The sequence below is a fragment of the Urocampus carinirostris genome, chromosome 4 (assembly GCF_059441175.1).
Source record: "Urocampus carinirostris isolate Australia breed hairy pipefish chromosome 4, RoL_Ucar_1.0, whole genome shotgun sequence".
NCBI lineage: Eukaryota > Metazoa > Chordata > Actinopteri > Syngnathiformes > Syngnathidae > Urocampus > Urocampus carinirostris.
In genome coordinates, this window is record NC_142352.1 from 7442442 (window position 1) to 7462761 (window position 20320).

Consider the following 20320-nt stretch of genomic DNA (forward strand, 5'->3'; position numbering starts at 1 on the left):
CCACAACCCTACTGTGGATAAGCGGTGCAGAGAATGGATGTTAGAAACTAGGGAAATTCCAAGAACGTACAAAGTGTAACCAAATATTTATTTTTCAACAACCACATTTAGAACATTTTCAAGATCAAATGCAAAGTGGTTATAAAAGTCAAGCACATTCTTTTGCGAATATGACAGAGAAAACTGAAAATTGCAGAACGAGCCCTAACTTCAGTGCCATGATACTACATTTAGTCCGATTAATGTATTTCGACTAAAACTCATCAACGGTGTTTGGCTGATTCATGGTATAGATTGCACATGTTGCTAAAGTGAGGTTAAATCTCAAGATCCTGACTCGGGATTTCTCATGAATCCCAACATAGTTGTGCAATTCAGAAATTTGCAAATACTCTCAACGTTAGTGTAACAAGCTAGTCACTCAGTTATTGTAACATTTAATAGTCTTCAAATGTAATACGGATTTAGTTTGTACTGATGTCTTTTCCATGATCCCCGTCAATAAAAGTGGCATAGTAATTTAAACAATGCAATGCAATTATTGAATAACAAAAAAGCCCTCAACATTTGCCCATGAAGATGCTGGAATGTCTGACCTTAAATGCACACTATGGACAGTGTTACCCTAGGTTGATACCTCAGTGTAAACATTGAAATCAACAAATACCATACCTTGTAAATTCCTCTCCTTTGTGAAGTACGTTTTTTCTTTCTTTTAATAATTTGGCCTGGCTAACCTTTCCTGAAATGTCATCCATTGCATTTTAAATTAGTGAATACAAAGAACGACTGAAGCAGCACAATATTATCAAATACCTGTACAAGATTTGAGAATATAGAAGAGAAAATGGATGGAAGTATTTTTTTTTTTGTGGTTCGAAATGGTCCTCTCAGTTTATGGTCGAGGTAAAGTGTCCAAAGAAGGCAGATGGGTTGTAAAAAGCGTCCATCCTCTTTTGTTAAGCTATTGCCTTGGCTTCTGGAAGGAAAGCCTCCCAAAACTTGATAAGCTGCAAAATAATTAGGAAGAGAAACAGGATAAGATGATACGCAATACATATACAGTGCCTAGCGAAAGTATTTTGAGCCCATCCCCGAAAGCTTTCAGGCTTTAAATTTCTAAGAACAAGAAAATATTTTCTAAGAATCAACATGTGATATACAATTACCCAATTATTTCATATTAAAGTTACAATGGAAAAAAAATGAATAGCAGATGCTGCATAAATAATGGCCCCCTTTCTCACAGTTCTGCCAACTGACTCCAGAATTTCCCTGATCATGAATGATCCAATGTCAACCCTAATGACTTCAAATGATAAGAGTGCACATTTGAGTCATTGATTCTCAGTTTAAATGCATCTGCTTTGTGATGGGCTCAGAGGTCTGTGAAAGGAGACACTTGAGAACAGACAGCATTATGGGGACCAAATAACACAGCAGGCAGGTCTGGGATAAAGACACAAATAACATGTGGAACAAGTTGCTCTGGTCAAATGAGACCAGAATCAAACTTTTCGGGTTGTATGCAAAGTGTTACGTTTGGCCTAAGAGTAGAAGTGCACATCACCCTAAAACACCATTCCCATTGTCAAACATGGTCGTGGCAGCATCCTGCTCTGAAGTTGCTTTTCTTAAGACAGACTGGGAAGATTGTTACAGTTGATGGGAAGATGGATGGAGCCAAATACGGGTGATATTGGTAGAAATGTATGCAGGGGACCAGAAAATAGGGCACAGGTTCACCTTTCAACAGGACATCAACCCTAAATATAAATTAAAATCTAAAATGGAATGGTTTAAAACAAACAGTGTGAAGGTGTTAGAATGACCAAGCTAAAGTCCAGACCTCAATCTGATCTGATATGAAATATGCCGTGCACAAACGATCATTGTCATACTCCAACAGAATTGTGGCTGTGAGATTGTAGAACATACTAATTCAAAGGGAGCCTATTCTTTTTGGAATGTCTACTTTTTAATGTTTTTATTTGTTTACACAATATAAAATGTTGAATAAATGTGATTTTTTTTCATGATTGTGTCTCACAAGTTGTCGATTCTTGGAAAATATTTAGTTTTTTAACAATAAGTTTGAAGCCTGAAATATGGCATTATGCCAAAAAAGTCCTTGGGTGTCTAATCCTTTTTCAAGGCACTGTAAGCACAATTGGCTAACCGAAAGCGAAATGTAGTCATCTAATGTCTACAACAGAGGTCAGGAACCTATGGCTTGCGAGCCATTCAAAATTTCTAGATTTTTCTTTTTAGTTTATCCCTCTCTCAGTGGACATGCACCTACGATTCAAATTTCAGACCCCTCCATGATTTCCAAGTGGGAAAAATAGCAAAATAGAAGGGTGTTCAAATACTTATCATTTTTTCGCTTTTATGGCTCTTCGAGTCAACAAGGTTCCCGACCCCTGGTCTACAACAATAACTGGCGTATTACCCTTTGCTGGGACTGAAGCATTGCTTCCAAATATTTGTAAATTTGGGTCTTCAAGTCCTTGGCCTTTTCTTTCTAAAATCCAAAGCATATTCAATTTGATTTGGAGCATTTACCACACAATATAACAAGCTCAAAGAAACGGACACTTACCTCAAACCTGAGAACCTCCTTGCGCACAGTCATGCCAATTCTATCAAAATCTCTCTCGTACTGAGTAACTTTAGCCTCCCACTGCAGACACAACAGCCAAGCATGAACTTACTGAATATGACGACAATAATCAAGCATGATATGCACGGAGGAGAAAATGTCCTCTTTGCACGTACAATACCTCTACATGAGATTTATTCATTCCCAAAATAGGTTCATATCTAAAATTTCTCGTATCTCGAGTGAATTTTTCCCAAAGGAATTATTGAAAATCAATACATCGGTTCCCAGCTTTATAAGAGCATCTAAGTTACCCATAAATATCTGTAAAACACAGCTTGAACATATAAGTACAGTCATAAGATCAATAGGATTACGCAAACAAAACAAAATTTCAAGATGGAAGAAGTCAGCAATTGCTAACGTGATGGAGGTGCATATGTGGTGCACGAGAAGTAATGAAGTACCAGAGTATTGATACACTTAAAACTAGAGTTACTGGGACTTCAAATGATCTTTCAGCGCAATTTTTAAATTGTCTTTGTAGTGTTTCTAGTGTTACTTTCTTTTGCCCTTTTAGGTGAGCATTCGCAAAAATTTCAATTTCTGAAGGTCTTTAAAAGGTCCCCTCCACACTGTTGCAAAATATTCCACACACCAGGGGACTCGAGAAATGTAGTGTCAAAGTTGACCAATCTGGCTCGTCTTCCTCTAGAGCTGTGACGTCATTGAAGGAACACAACATTTTCAATATGCCGAATCCCGTTAACACAACATGTGAAGCCGTTTCTAAACAGACGTGGATTGGAGTGAACAGCGATAGCATACAGCTCATTTCTGCTTGTAAAAATGTGAACTTGCTTACGACCTTGTGACTGTTTTGTCAGAGTTGCGTGCTTTTTGCCAGTTAGCCCTTTTTAGCTGCAACTGCATGCGACACAATGCTTAAGCATTCTTCATAAAATCTATCAAAATTGTGTAGAGCATAAAATATTTTCTACTTGCTCTCTTTCTCTCCTTTACTCCTTTTATCGCTCGCTTTTAGTTTCGATAAGTAGTCAAATCTACTCTAACGAAGGCGGCCAAAAAACCCAAAAAATACAAAACAACAACAAATAAATTTAAAGTGAGACACAATTTCGAGGATTTTCACTTTTCGCTGGTAGATCTGGTCCCCGTTAAGCTCGAAAACCGAGGGATCTCTTTATTTACTCACATTTTGCACAATTCAGAATTTGGGAATACCTTTGAAAAAAAAACCTTTCCAAGGAGGTTTGTTATTTGGGATTCGCTGGTACTGGCGGAAAGCGTTCACTAGTGTGGTAACGTCTGTAAATACTCGCAACTTGGATTAGAGGTAAGATCTTTGGCTCGGGCAAAGCCAGAATTTTGGGAATAATTTAGGCATAAAATGTCATTTTTAAGTCAGGCCGAGCTTTTCTCTCGCCGTTTTTTTTTCTTTGTGGAGGATCTGCACTCCATGCACTTACTTTTACTCAAGTGATTATTAGGCTGACTACTTTTTACTTCTACTTGAGTGATATTGTTCTCAAGTAACAGTAATTTACTTGAGTAAAACACCTCGGCGCTGTGTGAACTTTGGCGCCAAAGCGTGCGCTTCAAGGCCGAGGTGTGGGCTTCGGGCCCCAAGTCTGCGCATGGGCGCTAGCACGTACTTTGGCGCCGAAGTGCACACTTGATTTGGGGGACCAAGCCCGAGGTAAACCTGTACTTCAGCCGAAATGCACACTTAAGCAGCTAAGTACAAACGGCGCAGAAGTGCAGCTTCGCGTTTACTGTGGGCCCAGTCCCTCAAATCAAGTAAATCAGTCGGCTTAGGGCTAGTTCAGCCTCTAAATCCTCGGGTCAGGTCTGGCTGGATCTTTTTAGGCCCGATTTTACCTGTAACTTGGATTATCCCTCGTATGTCAAATATCTTGCCCGAAATACATCTCGTATAAAGAGGTATCACTGTACTTCAGGTACCTCAGTAATCTCCTCCTTGGCCTGCTGCAGTTTGTCCGGCTTGTTGGCCCACAGCAGCTTGGCCTCCAGCTCTCTCTTCTTCTGGAGCGCGCTCGACGCCTCCTGCCATCGCTGCCACGCCCTCATGCGCTGGGCAAAGCATCCCTGCAGAAATCCCGCGCACGTGATTGAGGGAAAAAAAACGCACTGTATCACCTAAAGCCTCGAAGACTGCACAATGGCCTTACCCGCACAGCACCCAGCAAGCGGATGTAGTCTGCAAGCACCTCAGCCAAAATAAAAAAGTCACTGGAAGCTTGTTCCTGATGCAGCTGCTCCATCTTGTCCTCCACCTCCGCCAGCTGCGAGAGGGCCCGGGAAAGAGCAGTGTTGTCTTCAGAGTTCCCCAGCATGGCCATACTTTTGGCAAAGACAGCCGTGTTCCCACATAGCTCTGGTTTTGGCGAGTAACGACATTGTGTCATTTTCACAAGACTCGTGCGACATTTGCACACTTCTACCGCTCAAATCTGCTGACACTTTTGATCAAGTCCCCATAAAAAAAGTGTGTCTCACCCTTCCTGTGATTGACCAACGAGTCTACAACAGCATGTAGTTTCCTTAGCTGCTGCTCCTCATTCTCCACCTCCTGCAGCTTATCCTCAAACCACTAGAAGAGAACATAAACTTCACTTAAATTCGTGCTTCTGCAAAACCCCAGGCTTGGTTGACTCCAGACAAGTGAAGGACATTGCACCCTATTGCATGATACCAACAAGTATTGATACCAAAGGGTTAGTACACCTTTCTCATGGCCAAATTCAAGCACCTTTTAAAGACTAAAAAAAAGCTAATATTACAATTTCTCCAGTACAATTAAAAGAAGAAATCAGGTGTGAGGCAATCCATAGCCCTGTTGTTTGAGGTCACTGAGGCGCTGCCTGTGTATAGTCATTTGGTGCAGTGTGTGCATGTGTAGGCACAATAGGGAGAAATTTGACAAAAAAATATTTACATTTGTTTTTCGAGTCCTCAAATATGTCCCCAATCTTTACAGGTTTTTCAGGTCCACAGATAGATCTGTGATTTACATATGCCATTTTTAATCTTGTTTAAGCATCTATCAAGACAAAATTTTTAGATTCTGATTAAATCGCAAATGTATTTGTGAATCTTGTGTTTTTGATTCCCCATTAAACGTGATAACCGAGGGATTACTGTATATTCATTTTGGCAATGCCTTACTTTTGGACTCAAACCTGCTCCAAGTTTGCATATCAAGTAGTGTTCAACTCCCCTTCTAAATAAAGCTTTTCAGATCTAGAAGCCAAAATCTGCTTACAGTGTCGGATTCATTCATCTTGATGGTCATCTTGTTGACAGCTTCCGATGCTTTATTGATCATTTTAAGGAAGCCGGCTCCACTCAGCGCTTGCGTGTTTGACGCTCGAGGTAACTGAAAGGAAGGGCATGTGGATTCACCATTGTGATTCAAAGTCCATTATATCAGAAGAAAAAAAAGTACTGTTAAAGAGTTCTCACATCTTCTTTTTCTAAGAATTCTCGTACATCTGGATCTTGTATCAGCATAGGGTGAGACACAACTCTCTGCAGATACCTGCAAAAATAGCACACACGGGTGTGTGAAAACTATGATCTTGAGAGCACACACAATGAATAAAGCCTGCTAGATACAACATAAACGTATGGCCTTGACTTGCCTTTCCAGAGCGGCTCTTCTTCTTTCCACAAATTCCACCGATGAAGGATCGTCCATCCCCACTTTCACTTTGGTCATCCCTATTAATGGAATTTTCATTTAATTCATCGAATGGAACCGAAAAGTAGTCACTAGTTACACCAGGAATTTTCACAAAGCTAAAATCGGTTGTTAAAAAGCAAATCACTTATTAGTGTAAATATAAAAAAAGTACATTTTCTATTTTTGGTAACATGGGGTATAAAAGGGGTGGAAATCAACAAGTCAAAGCGCTTCGATAAAAGCCATGCCGACTAAGAGGGCGAAAGAGCGAATAAAGGTTTCGGAATGACGAAGGAACAGGACACAAACTATTCTCAGTGAGATGCAGCCCAACGCACAGCAGGTGTCCAGTCACAATACAGTATGAAAGACCCTATATGATATGAATTGGCCAGTCGGCATCGGATATCTCAAGTCAAAAGGTGCAGGCCTATCTGTGTGAATCTCGACTGCCTCCGCCACCACCCCCGGTCTGTTATTTTAATTATTTTTTTTCCCTGCGAAGAAGTAAACCATCAATAACTGAAGCGCAGAGTAGGGGTCTCTGTTTGCGACTGAAGCCTTCTCTGAGCAAATGCCACAAACTTTGTCACTTGAGGTGACCTGAAGCACATTTGGACAAACCAGCTTCATTTTCGAATAGGGTGGTGTGGCCTGATTAAACTAAAATAATGATATTTGGACATAAAAGGGGCCTGTATGCATGGTGGGAGAAGAACACATTCAGAGACAAACACTTCCTACCAGCTGGAAAACTATCATGCTAAGGGGTTGTGTGGCCAGTGCAGGTACTGGCAATCGTGCTAATGTTGAAGGTTTCATGGATTCCATTCAGTATCAGCAAATACTTATGAACAATGTTCAAGTTGTGCCGAGGCTGCATACTTCAACAAGACAAAGAAGCTAAGCATTGCTCAAATTCTACTAAGGTATTCATGCAGAGCAACAAGTACAACAGTCCTAAGACCTGAATATCGTTGAAAATCGGTGTAGTTATTTAGAGCAGGCTGCCCATGATCTCACACCATCAAACCTGACAGAAACTGAGACATTTTTAAAAATAACCACAACCAGAATACAGACCCTCATTTAAAGCTATAGTTTGGAGGCTGTGATTTCTGCAAATGGAGGATCTACTAAATATTAATGCACTTGCCTACTTTTGTTTTGGTGATTATTGCACACTTTCCGAAAATCCTCTAAATTCCATTTTGGTACTCAAATATTACTATTGGTATGTTGTATGATAGATAAAACCACTAATGATTTATCAAGGAAAATCTTGAAAATGGGCAAACTTTCTTCATACGACTGTATAAAAAAAAAAAGATTTCTGCTTTCAGAGAGCTGTTACTTTTTTTAAGAAGCTCCTCCGTTCTCCATTTTTTTACTATTTTAATGACATCTTTTGGAACTCATTAGCAGTATACAACATAACTGTCCACAACCTCACCAAAACTCATAGCTCACTACATAAAATGTAGACTTGCATTGGACAGGGAAGCTGAATCCGGTGTTTAGAAATCATCTGAGCAATTCTTAGAAAATGGATGAGATACAAGACCACTCATCATAAATCTTTTTCTATGGCCAAATTCAAGCACTTCTTAAGGACTTCTCAAGCCAATTTTCCCCAATTTTCCAGTACCATGAGAAGAAGGTGTGATTCTTGCATTTTGCAGAGCCACAAATATATCTGCAATTTACATATGAGATTATTAATTATATGTGTGCATTTATCAAGACACGTGATTTTTATATTTTTGAGTAAATGGTGAATATTTTGGTTTTCGAGACAAATCTCTCCCCATAAAGGTATTAGGTAAAATGACAATAATATGTAGCTTACATTTTTTCAGTAGCAGGAAATGTTTCCCATTAGAATTTACCACTGGAAAACGCGACCTTAATTTTTTGCATGGCCCATTAAAAATGTTTATAATTGATGTGTAATCCTCGCACCAACACACATTTCACCCTGTTTAAGTGTAGCATGCACCTGTCCTATTGAGCGTGGCCCGTAGGGGGCGATGATGCTTCATAGGGCAATGCCGTACAAACTAATGCCAGCTGCAGGTAATCACGAGGGAAAAAGAATTGCAATGGCAAAGCGAAGCCACCAGAGCGGAGTGTTGGCGTCATTTATAATCAGACATTGAGACATGGCAATGTTTTCAGGCATAAGCGTGAGGCAGACATTTTAGTCTTATATTTCGATATACTCCTTTTAAATGATTTGTCCAAATAGTCTCCAATCAAAAGCAGTTCTCAGAGGGGCGAAGGACATAAAATTGCTAGGCTAGCTGTCATCCAATCCATCAATGCATTCCCTTGTATCATTATTGCACAACAAATGTATATTCATTCGACCAAGATTGCTGCTATAAAAGGTTCAAAAGGTTTGAACTTGTGTTTTGTCAAATAATCAATAATAAACTGTGCTCGCTGTGTTAGCTGAGAAAGACAGAGGACAAGCAGGCAGGTGATTCCCGCACTGACTCCTGGCTGCATCAAGCTCAAAGGTTTACCCTTAGCCACTAATGAAAACCAGAGACACAAATTCACACAACTATACAACGTATGTGCCGACAAAACGCACATTATACAAATACATGTTGGGAATTTTGACTTAAAATTAAATTTGCGAGAACTTACTGGATTGATTACGCAATACCTGCATATTTTGCAGCTTATCAGACCACAGATATTGGCAAACCACAGCCTATTATTACACCATCCCTTGATCTAAAACCTAAATGTGGGCAAGGAATAACTCAAAAACCTCCACATGAGAAAAATGAAGAACCCATGAGAAGGGACCGCACACCAAGGGCTATACAAATAAACATGATGATGATGATGATATACAAGCCCTTCACCCAAAATCCAATCACCTTTCAAACCTTGAAAACACAACATCAAAATTCAAGCATTTTCAAAGATTTCAAGCACCCGTATTACTCCCGACTCATAATCTCCCTTGATCTGGGGCACCTGATGATTAAAGGCCTCTATTGTCATTTCCAAATTGGAGGTTTACTAAATCCTATTACCACTGTAAAAGATTCTTGGGTTAAAAAGGCGCAAGTTAAAAACAGTTACATTACTGATCTCGCTGGATTTCAACATAATTCCTCACAGCGTCAATAATAATAATATTGACAAGACCCACCTACAACACTCTTCTCTGGCGGTAGCGGGATGATACATCCGTTGAGTGACTGTTTGACGGAAAGCCTCTCATAGAGTCCCAGGAAGTCACTGAAGCGCCTCCTCACCGAGAAGGTTTTATTTCGAAACATGGGCATGGAGGTCTGGCGGGAGGCCACATGAGCAAACTTCAATCAAAATAATAAACACAGACCTTCAATCGGGAATCGACTGAGTGAGGATACGGTTACAAACCCTGGTGGAGACTTTGTAGGCCACATATGCATTCATGCCATCACCTGGGACGACAGGAAATAAACAAAGATTTAGAAGAGAATATTGGGTGGAGATTTACATCATTCATCAATTAAACATTGCAATGAGTTTTTAATTCAATTTAAAGATATCATTTCTTATTTTCAGACGTGTTATCTTGTTTCTAGAATAAGAATAATCATCCTTAAAAGGCAACGTGATAGATTATTTTGCTGATTGGATACTCAAAATCAGCAAAATGATCTACCAACAGATAGATCATTTAAAATATACCGTAAATTACTTTATTTCACAATATTAACAAGCAAAAAGTCTTAAAACTAGGAAAATACACCAGAAAATATTTGCACAGTCATAAAAGTTTTGCTATTTTAGCTGTTCAGAAAAACAGATTCCGAAATAACGATAATATAATTAGTATGGGATTAAAGTGTACAATCTAAAATGCAATCTGAGATTCTCCATATCCAAATCGGAATAAGGGTTCAGGATTTATAGCCCTCTACACTCTTTATACCCCCTGTTCAAGGGACTAAAAGTAATTGGACATTTGACTCATGTAGAGCTAATTTGTGAAAATTGTGTGTCTGTACAAATATTTTGGAGCCTATCCTGTACTTTAGAGATTTTCATCATGCATTGTGTTCCGCATTCTAATGGGCTAAACAGTAGCACCACCCATTTTCTGCCTGAGTCTGCCTGTGCGTCAATGACGCTGTGGTCCCAAGTTATTAACATATGTAAAACAGGTTTATCTTTACGACACATTTTCGTTTTCCCAATAACGTCCAAATGATGGTGACAAAATATAATCTGAAGTAAAAAGTAGTGCCCCAAATTTTTTTTCACTCCTTTCCGGACTCAGAAGCGCAATATAGCAGGAGTATTTAATAAATTGAACAATAAATGTTTCTACTGGACATCACGGCGGGACAGTGGTTAGCGCGTGTGCGGCAGTTTTGAATGAGATTGAACCTCCTGTGTGGAGTTTGCATGCTCTCCCCGTGCTTGTGTGGGTTTCCTCTGAGCACTCCGGTTTCCTCCCAAATTCCAAAAACATGCATGTCAGGTTGATTGGCCGGTCTAAATTGTCCCTAGGTGTGAATGAGCGAGTGATTTGTCGTCTCTATGTGCCCTGCGACTGGCTGGCAACCAGTTCAGGGTGTCCCCTGCCCGTCGATGGGCTCCAGCACTCCCGCGACCCTACTGAGGATAAGCGGTGCAGAAAATGGATGGATGGATATTTTTACTTCGCAGGTTTTGACTATCACAGGTCCTTTTTGGAACGCAAACACCGAAAAACAAAAGATTACTGTACATTTACGATAGGCAATCATTTCGGCAAAGGGGTGATATATATTTTTTCGCAGTGAAAAAACGAAAGAAACTAACCAACTTTCTCAGGATTGGTGACTGCAACATCCACGTCAAACGTATCGTGGTCTTCTTCCTCCTCCAGCTGCAAAGAGTGACCGAGCATCAGTTTCCAGAATTCAGGCCACATTGGGAAAGCAGTTGTGCAATCAACAATGACTGCCATAGGGCAGAGCTCTTTACCTGTTCCAAGGAGGTCGTGGCTGGCATGGCAGCAGGACTCTGAGCAAACGAGGAGATGGGTTGTGAGCCAGAGGAGCTAGTGTGTTCGTTTTGGGTAGCGCTGCTATATTTTTCCGTGCTTAGTTGGGCATCTGCAGAAAAGAATAATTAACAAAGTGTCTTAGACCAAAAACAATGAGCAACACCGCCCTGTTGAGGAAAAAGTACACGAAAATTTGCCATGTCGAGCATACATAAAACAAGCACACACAATATTAGCGTGAAAACAACAGTGCGGTTATACCAATATTTGAAAATTTGAACACTTTCCTCTTGTTGCTTATAAGCAAAAAATGTAAAGTAATCCCTCGCTACTTCGCGCTATGGTTATCGCTGCTTCACTGCTTTGTGGATATTGAATTGTCTTTATTGTCATTGATATCAGGGTATTGTGTTTTGCTGCAGACAGCAGACAGTAAATGCTATCAACGGGGTCAGGTTGTTTGTGTGTGTTGGGTGGGCGTGAATGCCTGTGTGCGCAACTCTGATAGGCTGATGTATGGCGTCAGTCAAACGGCAGGGTGTGAGCACAAGTCAATGTGGCCACCAAAACAAACTGCGAAGCATGGCGACAGCTAGCTTTTAGACAGAAAATTAATTAAATTAGACTAAGAAAGGAAAGTCAGAAGATTTCAAAGAAATGGTGATCACCAGCGGGTGCTCCGTGGATTTTTATCTTGTTTGGGAAGCGACAGACGGTGTCAGGAGAGGTAATGGCTGTGCTGCAGGTCCAGCTCTGCCATGGATAGGCTACGTGACAACATTCACAAACTACCCCTGCCAAGCCTGCATTTCACTGACGCCCAAGAAATGAATGACCTGAAGCTACAACTTTTGGGAAACCGCTGCATTCGGGAAGGTTGTATTTTAATAAACGCGAAGACCTGGCTCAATCCGAGGTTATCAAATGCTAGGGTGCATCTACCCTGCTGCTGTCTAAATCGCTTTCTTACTCAGAAAGGAGAAGCTCTCCAATCTTGTTGTACAGTGGGACCTTGCTACTTCGCGGTTTGACGTTCGCGGATTCAGAGCTTCGCGGTCTGTAATGGTTAAAAAAATAATAAATAAATAAATAAATAATTTTTTGGGGGGGGGGGGGTGCGCCGCTACTTCGCAGATTTTCACTTATCGCGGGTGGTTTTGGTCCCCATTTACCGCGATAACCGAGGTCTTACTGTACTTTAGTATAATGACAATAAAGACCATGTATTTAAATGCAATTTTGTGTTGTTTTAATTGTATATCTAGAGATGTCTTTTGTTACAGTTGTATACTCTCAGTCTGCAAGGACGCCATTTTGACGCAAGTTTGACCCTTAAGGGCTTTTATAAAAGTGTGACGCTATTCACGGATTTTTACTTTTTTTTGTGGCCCCATTAACCACGATAACCGAGGGACCACTGTGTACTCGATTACACTGACCTCATTTACATAATTAATGTAATTAATTAATTAAATCAGTAAACGTATATCCTGATACAATTTTAGGCAATATTGTCAAGCCTTAACCACAAGATATCATTACCACACATTACTTTTTTCTGGTGAAAACCTAAAATAGTTTTTTCATTGGAACACAATAGCAATGTTTGTTGACCGGTGAGTAAACTTGATAGTTAAGAAATAGGGAGATTTATTGAGAATATGACATAACTGACTTCCATCTGCCCGACACTACAGCTTAACATGCCTTTCCTACACTCTATGCTCAAAATCCATCAGGCCGTTTTCAAGCCCTGACATGTTTCTATTACTCAGCAAGAATCAGAAATTCATCTACTTTTAAAGGGCTCATGCAGGCTTGTGAATTATCAGCAGCAAAAAAGTGAGGGAACTCCGATACTTTTTTGGTGATACTGAAGGGTGCATGTGGACCACATTCAAGATTATTATTTATTTTTACATAATAAATATTTTTTACACCAATCTTTTGAATATTAGCTCAGAATATCAGTGATTGGCTTCATATTAATACTAATAATCGTATCGACTTCAAAACAGTGAATTTCTCAGAAAGGTGAGAGATTTTCATACATGGTGGAGGACCTGATCTTGGTTTTTGACTTTTATTTTTCAAGGTTACATTTTTAGTAATTTAGGTAGATGATGTTTATGTTGTCTTTTATTAGCATATTTGGAATTAGGGTAATACAAAAGTAATTGAAAGTAATTAAGTTACATTACTTGGAACTGAGATATAAGGGGGCGCCAGCGTGCAAAAGTTTGGGAAGCCAACAATGGGCGTAACCAACCCATTTATAAGGGTGCTTAAGCGCCCCCAAATTCAATCAAAGCACCCCAAAAATTAATAGCATTTAAAAAAATCTATTTTCCTTAATAAAGGACAGGAAAGTCTTCGATGTGATGAAAAACGCAGGATAAAAAATAAAACGGGAAAACAAAGCTATCCTTTTTGGGGGGTGCTCAGGTCTAATTTGTGGATACTCGAGCACCCCTCAAAAACCGGCTAGTAATGCCCATGCTCTGAAGCTGAAATCGCCCTTGCTCCCAGATTTGCGAATAGACGGTTACAGTACCGGCAAACAGGTCGTTGTCGTCGTCCGAGTGGACACCGTTGGACTGGGCGCTGGTGCGGCTGCAGGCGTCGCCGGAGGGGAGGTCGCCTGGCTCGGGTTGCGATACCCCACGACTCACCGATTTACTCTGCACACAAACCGTCACAGACGTGAAAATAAGCATTGCAAACACAAGTTGTCGAAACGTGGAACTGAAAAGGCATCTGTATCGAAGTTTAAGTAGATCCGGTCCACGTATGCAAGGTAGATCTAAGGCTGTGTGAAGCCTCTTTTCAACTACATGGTTTCCAGCTCTTCCTGCTTCACCTTGGGTACTAAGTACTTTTTGAGTCTCTTTTTCCATTACACTGTCACTCGCCTTCCACTGCTGGTCATGCAAGCGAACGTCTCAGTGTCCCGTTATGTAGGCATCTTTAACTTTATTTACTCTGTTTACTTCTCTGATTACTTATGCTGCTGGCTATGGCTTGCCGCTGCTATTGTTCTTGTTAACGGATCCTGGTTGTCTTTTGTTGTCACTTGCTTTCCAAAGCTGATCATGCAACAAAACGTCGCTGAGTCTCAAGATTCAAGCACACCTTTTTCCCCCCACACTTTGAACTCAAGGATTTACACCATGGTTACTATTTGAAATGAGATTCCAAGATTACTTTCAGGGTTTAAGGGTCAGAGACAGTTTCTTACCCAAGGCCATTACAGGACTGTGAAAAATATATAGCTTGCCTATGTATAGAAAAATGGGTATTAATTTCTTGTTTGGGATTTTGTTGCTGCTAAATAGCATTGCTCGATTTTTCATTGCACTATTTTTGATGCAATTGCATACCTGTCAACCTCTACAGCTCCATGCCCGTACAAACTGTCGTATTTTCCATTACAAAATACAAAATAATCTCACACCATATTTATTTTTGGAATGATGCATGATGGGAAATCCCCAGGCAGCAGACGCATGCGCACAGTAGCATCAAACCGCTCTCTGTTTGCAACGAAATAGACGATACCGAGACAGAGGCTACCGCGGCGGACTTGATTGATTTGCCGTCTCGTGATAGTCGGTGTTTACCGGATGGTACCCATAATTGACAAATTTGCGTTTTCCGTATAGATTTTCTTGTACGTCGTACATGTCTTAAAATGCATAATAAACGTACTTTGTACGGCAAAAACGTACAGGTTGACAGGTATGCAATTGCAACTTAATCAGTCTCTAAATACTGTCTTGTAAATAGTTTGCCTTGTTATCCTGACTTTCTATTTATCTTTATCATATCTCTTTTAAGTCTTTATTATGTTTATCCTTGAGTGCCACGTCTAATCTGTGGTCTGTGCGGCCCTTTGAGACTCCTTGTGATCAGGGTTGGGTAGGGTTACTTTACTTCGATTACTTTTAATTACTCCAATACCAAATATGCTCATAAAAGACAAAAGAAACTAAATATGAATAAAATGATGACTCACAACACGTGGTAAGCTTTCTCTCCTAGCTTTGATCTCTTTGATCTCCGGCAAAACTAACATAAAATGCGACAGAAACAAAATGAAAATAAATCCAAACAGCTTGCCAACATCATTTTTGCCGTTCCATGTATTCCGTTAATCCCCAAGCTTGCACCAAATTTTGTCATTTTATTCATATTTAGTTTCTTTTGTCTTTTATTAGCATATTTGGTATTGGAGTAATCCAAAAGTAATTGAAAGTAATTCAGTTAAAGTAACCCTACCCAACCCTGTATGTGATTAATGACTGCAAATAACCATGACTTGACTTACAATCGTATGGGGACCCATGATACTGTGGCTTGATGTCATCACCATGCACAGGCGACATACTCCCTCTTGTGGTCAAATTTGCGAACTACACTCCATCAATTTGGCTAATTTTCCATCCAAACTTGTGACCATCAGTATTTTGAGGTGTCACATATACGGCGTACACAATTTATATTTATTAAAAAAAATGTGTAAAATAGAAGAGTCGGGGGGATTTTTTTAGGGGTGTAAAGAAATTACAGATGAGTCTCGGGACCGAGAAATCGAATTATAATAGCAGTTGTTCCAGACCTCCACGTTTGGAATTGTCATTACATTACAGGGATGCCATTAAATTAAAAATGAGAATAGAATAAGCGCCCACTTTCAAATCTAAAATATTCGAAAAAACAAGAATGACACAAGTCGAGCAGTTGATGTTGACTTCCAGCTAGCTAAGACAGTCACAACTAGTTAGTATTAACATGTGAAATGAAGGTGGAAAAGAAGTAGCATATTTACATTGCTAACGAATATATCTTCTCCTTCGTCACTGTCTCCGTCTCCAAAACGAGACAATCCCTGGACTTGCTCGTCGTTTGTGGGGAAAGGAGGAGGATTACGAGAGGAGTCCGACGCCATTTTTCTAGCGGTGATAGTCGATGACGTCACAAACGAGGAAGGCGAGAGGTTTGTGACGAGAGGTCAGCGCGCCATCTACTGGCCAGATTGACACATTGCAGGGTACCCTTCTTTTTGAGGGGTGGGCATCTATTTGGAGTCGGGGGCCACATTAGGTTAAAAACATTGGCCAAGGGGCCAATCCTGGAGACCTATTTAATGTTTTAATTTCTAAATAAAAATACACGCAGACATCTACAAGTTTATTTCTTTATATTTGTTTTTAAATAGATTGGAAACATCAAGTTCGTTTTGAAACCGCAATTCAAGAAAATTAATATATTAAGTCCTCGTTTTAAACACAAAATTTGATATTTAATGTTTTTAGTATTACTATAGTAGTATTCCTTTTGTATTTCTGCGGTCGGAATTTTGTAGTATTATTGCAGTATTTGGTAGTAATTTGAGAGTATATTTTATCGTATTTAAAATAGTAGAATGTACTTTTAGTTTTGTTGTATTTCCATAGCAGTATTTTTTTGGTATTTCTGCAATATTTTTTGTAGTCTATATGTTGTATTATTGTAGGGAAACTGTAGTTGTATTTTTGTAGTATTTTTGTCATCTTATTTAAGTAGTAGTATTTTGTATTAGTTATATTGTAGTGGTATTTTTGTAATATTTCTGTAGCATTTTTAGGTATTTACATAGTAGTACTTCTGTAGTATTTTGATTGTAGTATTGTGAATTTCCCTTCGGGGATGAATAAAGTATCTATCTATCTATCTATCTTGTTGTGGTACTTCTTCGGTACTTAGGTAATATTACTGTAGTTGTATTTTCATGGTATTTCTGTCGTAGTATTTTTGTCCTATTGTATTACTGAAGTAGTATTTTTATAGTATTTCCATAATATTTCTAAATAACATTAGGTCTCTATGTTTTCCTTTCTGCCAGATTAACAACCTAAAAAAGACCACACAAATGACTTCAAAATGATCAAAAAATGAACTTTGCCCCAAAAAAATACTTAGGCCAATTCTTATTATTCTGTGAATTTCCCTACGGGGATGAATAAAGTATCTATCTATCTATCTAGACATTGTGAAAGAGTTGTAAATGGTTGCCTTCTCTGTCCAGAAGTTAATCCATGATTGTGGCCACTTGTGTGTAAAATTGTGCATAAAAATATATATTTTTTTGGTTGTTATTTCAATACAGCCTGTATAATTTCAGAAAAATTAAGTTGAGAATTTCATTGGCTAAACGATGTGTCAATCAAAATTTGAATCGGTCACTATTGGCTAAAGATTTTTGAATGATGATGTTTTTCTTTTTCAATACAGGCTTTCATAAGTTGTCACAGGCTTAGGGGTGTGAAAAAAGGCTTGTAATTGGCAGAGTGGTGTCAACCAAAAGGGCATATTGGAAATAATCTAAAGAGTCTGTTTATTTTTAAAGGGGAGTTATGGAGCAAAATGAACTGATTTCACCAAGAATCACCAAACGATGCAGGAATGCTTTTAGGCGGATTTTTTCCCTCCGTCAGAATTATCGTGTCTTTTGGTGTTAATATTTTAAGCCGTTGGATTCACTGGACACTTGGGAATATAACCAGATCACGTTTGCGAGGAATCGTTTTGAGTGCAATATTACAAGCCTTTGAGTGAGTTATACAGGCTTTATAGTTTTTGGGTATATTGTTTCAGACCAACCGCGATGTTTCCCTGATGAATATATTTGAAAATTGTCATTGTATCTTGAATCCCAAAACTTTAAGCTTTCTAATGATACGTGCCGTGGCGTATTTCAGTGACTGGTGAAATCGCGAAGACATTACTTTGCTTCTCGGGCCATCAGAACGTTAAGCGGTTACATATATGCAAATTTAAAACTAAAATGTACATGTTATTTCAGGGGATAAAGTGAATTTGGTGAAGTGGGGTACGTCATTTGAGGTGTTATTAAAAAAGTGAATACTTTTATGAGTTAATGTCTGAGTTCAAAGAGCCTTTATATCTTTTACACGCCGATCTGCTTTTATCTTATTTTTAGCAACTCAGCTCAGAGACACACAACACATTAGGTAGAATGAATGTTGAAATGAGCTCCCACTTTATTTTCTTCTCCATTTTCCTTAGCTTTTAATTATTTTTTCTTGTATTTTTCCTGATTTTTTTCCTTTTTTCTTTATTTGTCCGTTGGTACCCAGCTTTTTACTTATTTTTTCACTTTTCAGACTGTCCTAACCACTACGTCCAGTTTTCATTGGGTGGGCACTAACACACAAGGCATTCCCAGGCCAGCCGCGAGTGCTTCCTGCCAATGGAACATGTCCCAAAGTTTATGACCATAGGTGAGGGTAGGAACTTGAATCCACCGATTTCTCTCTTCTATGCGGCAGCGTGATGGGGAGGCAGCGTCATGAAGAAGGATGCCCCCCTTCTCAAACTGTCGCGGAAAGCAAGCTCTGTTGTGGGCACAGCTGGACAGCCTGACAACAGTAGTAGAGAGGCAGGCACTGAAAAAGCTGCGGTCAATCATGGACATTTCATCACATCCACTACACAGCGTTATATCCAGACAGAAAGAGCAGCTTCAGCAACAGACTGCTGTCACTGTCTTGTACCACGGACAGACTGAAGAGATCTTTTCTTCCTCATGCCATGAGGCTCTTTAACACCACCCAGGTAAAGGCCCACATTAAACCACACCCCCTACATTGCATATTACCGCATTTTTTATTGCAGTGTGTATTTTATGTAGCACTATTTAAATACTCTATACAACACGCTACAGTGGGTATTTGTATTCCGTTTGCTTTATTATTGTTTTGTTCTCAGCGCAGGGATGCTGCCGGAAATGTGAATTTCCCTGCGGGGATGAATAAAGTATCTATCTATCGAGAGCTTTAACTTTCAGCTCAGCGAACCGGTACAGCAGACTGCACCGATCAATCACTCTTCCGTTCCATCCTACCCTCTTATAAGCAATACCCCAAAATGCTTAAACTCCTTCACTCGGGGCAGTATCTCTTCCCCAACTAGAACCAGCATGACATTTTTTCAGCTGAGTACTTGGTTCTCAGACATGGAGGTGCTGATCATCCTGGCCACTTCACACACCGCTACCAATCGCCCCAGTGAGAGTTGAAGATCATGGGTTGAGGAAGCCAACAGCAACACATCATTTGCAAAAAGCAGACATACAATGCTGAAGATTCCAAACCAGAGCCCTTCCTTGCGCCCAAAATTTGTCCATAAAAGTTATGAACAGAATCAGTGACATAGAAGAACCTAAATCCGTTCAATACTGTCTCAGTCTGATGCGGAAATTATAATTCATGTGTTTGTTACCTCCAGTCTCGACTGTAATGCACTACTCTCTGGTCTCCCGAAGTCTAGAATCAAGTCTCTTCAGCTGGTACAAAATGCCGCAGCGAGGCTTTTAACTAAGACAAGACAGTACGATCACAAAACACCGATTTTGGCTAACCTGCATTGGCTCCCAGTTAGCCTTAGATGTGATTTCAAGGTTCTCTTAGTATTATACAAACTCATACATAGACCTGCTCCCTCTTATCTTTCAGATCTGATTTCCCCCTATGTCTCGGTCCGAAGCCTACGATCTGAGAGTGCCGGTCTTCTGGTGATCCCAAGAGCAAAGAAGTGTTCTGCTGGTTCGAGAGCGTTCTCCATCCGGGCACCGGTGCTGTGGAATGCTCTCTCCCCCCCGAGATCCGATCTGCAACCTCAGTGGAAATGTTAAAATCTAAGCTTAAAACTCACTTCTACTCCATAGCATATGAATAACCTACTCTACTCGTCGGCTGAAAAATAGTCTGTGTAATAATCTATGAAGCCCTTTGAGACTCTTCGTGATTTAGGGCTATACAAATAAAAATGACTTGACCAAGTCCAACTCCCACAGGAAACAGATCTGATTTACCACCAGCAATATGGACCAAGTTCCGACACTGGGCATACAGGTGCTGCACAGCCCTGATAAGACTGCAGTGCCCCATACTCCAGCACCCCCCACAGGGCTTCCCAAGGAACA

General features: G+C 39.9%; 1 protein-coding gene across 1 annotated transcript; it reads right to left on the reverse strand.

Moving 5' to 3' along the window:
- Positions 1-67: 67 nt before the first annotated feature.
- LOC148366757 (sorting nexin-1-like) lies at positions 68-16328 on the reverse strand. The gene is made up of 15 exons (XM_088333552.1): positions 16163-16328; positions 13889-14015; positions 11313-11443; positions 11148-11214; positions 9735-9778; positions 9502-9643; positions 6289-6367; positions 6110-6185; positions 5910-6023; positions 5144-5237; positions 4816-5021; positions 4589-4732; positions 2603-2683; positions 2453-2524; positions 68-1010 (listed from the first exon to the last, which is right to left on the reverse strand). The coding sequence occupies exons 1-15, from the start codon at positions 16280-16282 to the stop codon at positions 960-962; spliced, it is 1548 nt and encodes a 515-aa protein (XP_088189678.1). The 5' UTR covers positions 16283-16328; the 3' UTR covers positions 68-959.
- Positions 16329-20320: the final 3992 nt, after the last annotated feature.

What these genes read in the sequence shown, in the direction of transcription:
- LOC148366757 (XM_088333552.1), bottom strand. Translation starts at nt 16,282, where the DNA reads ATGGCGTCGGACTCCTCTCGTAATCCTCCTCCTTTCCCCACAAACGAC. An exon ending in CGACAACGACCTGTTTGCCG is followed by an intron (nt 11,444 to 13,888) that starts GTACTGTAACCG and finishes TCTTTTCTGCAG; the next exon opens with ATGCCCAACTAAGCACGGAA. An exon ending in GTTGGTCAATCACAGGAAGG is followed by an intron (nt 5,022 to 5,143) that starts GTGAGACACACT and finishes CGCCAAAACCAG; the next exon opens with AGCTATGTGGGAACACGGCT.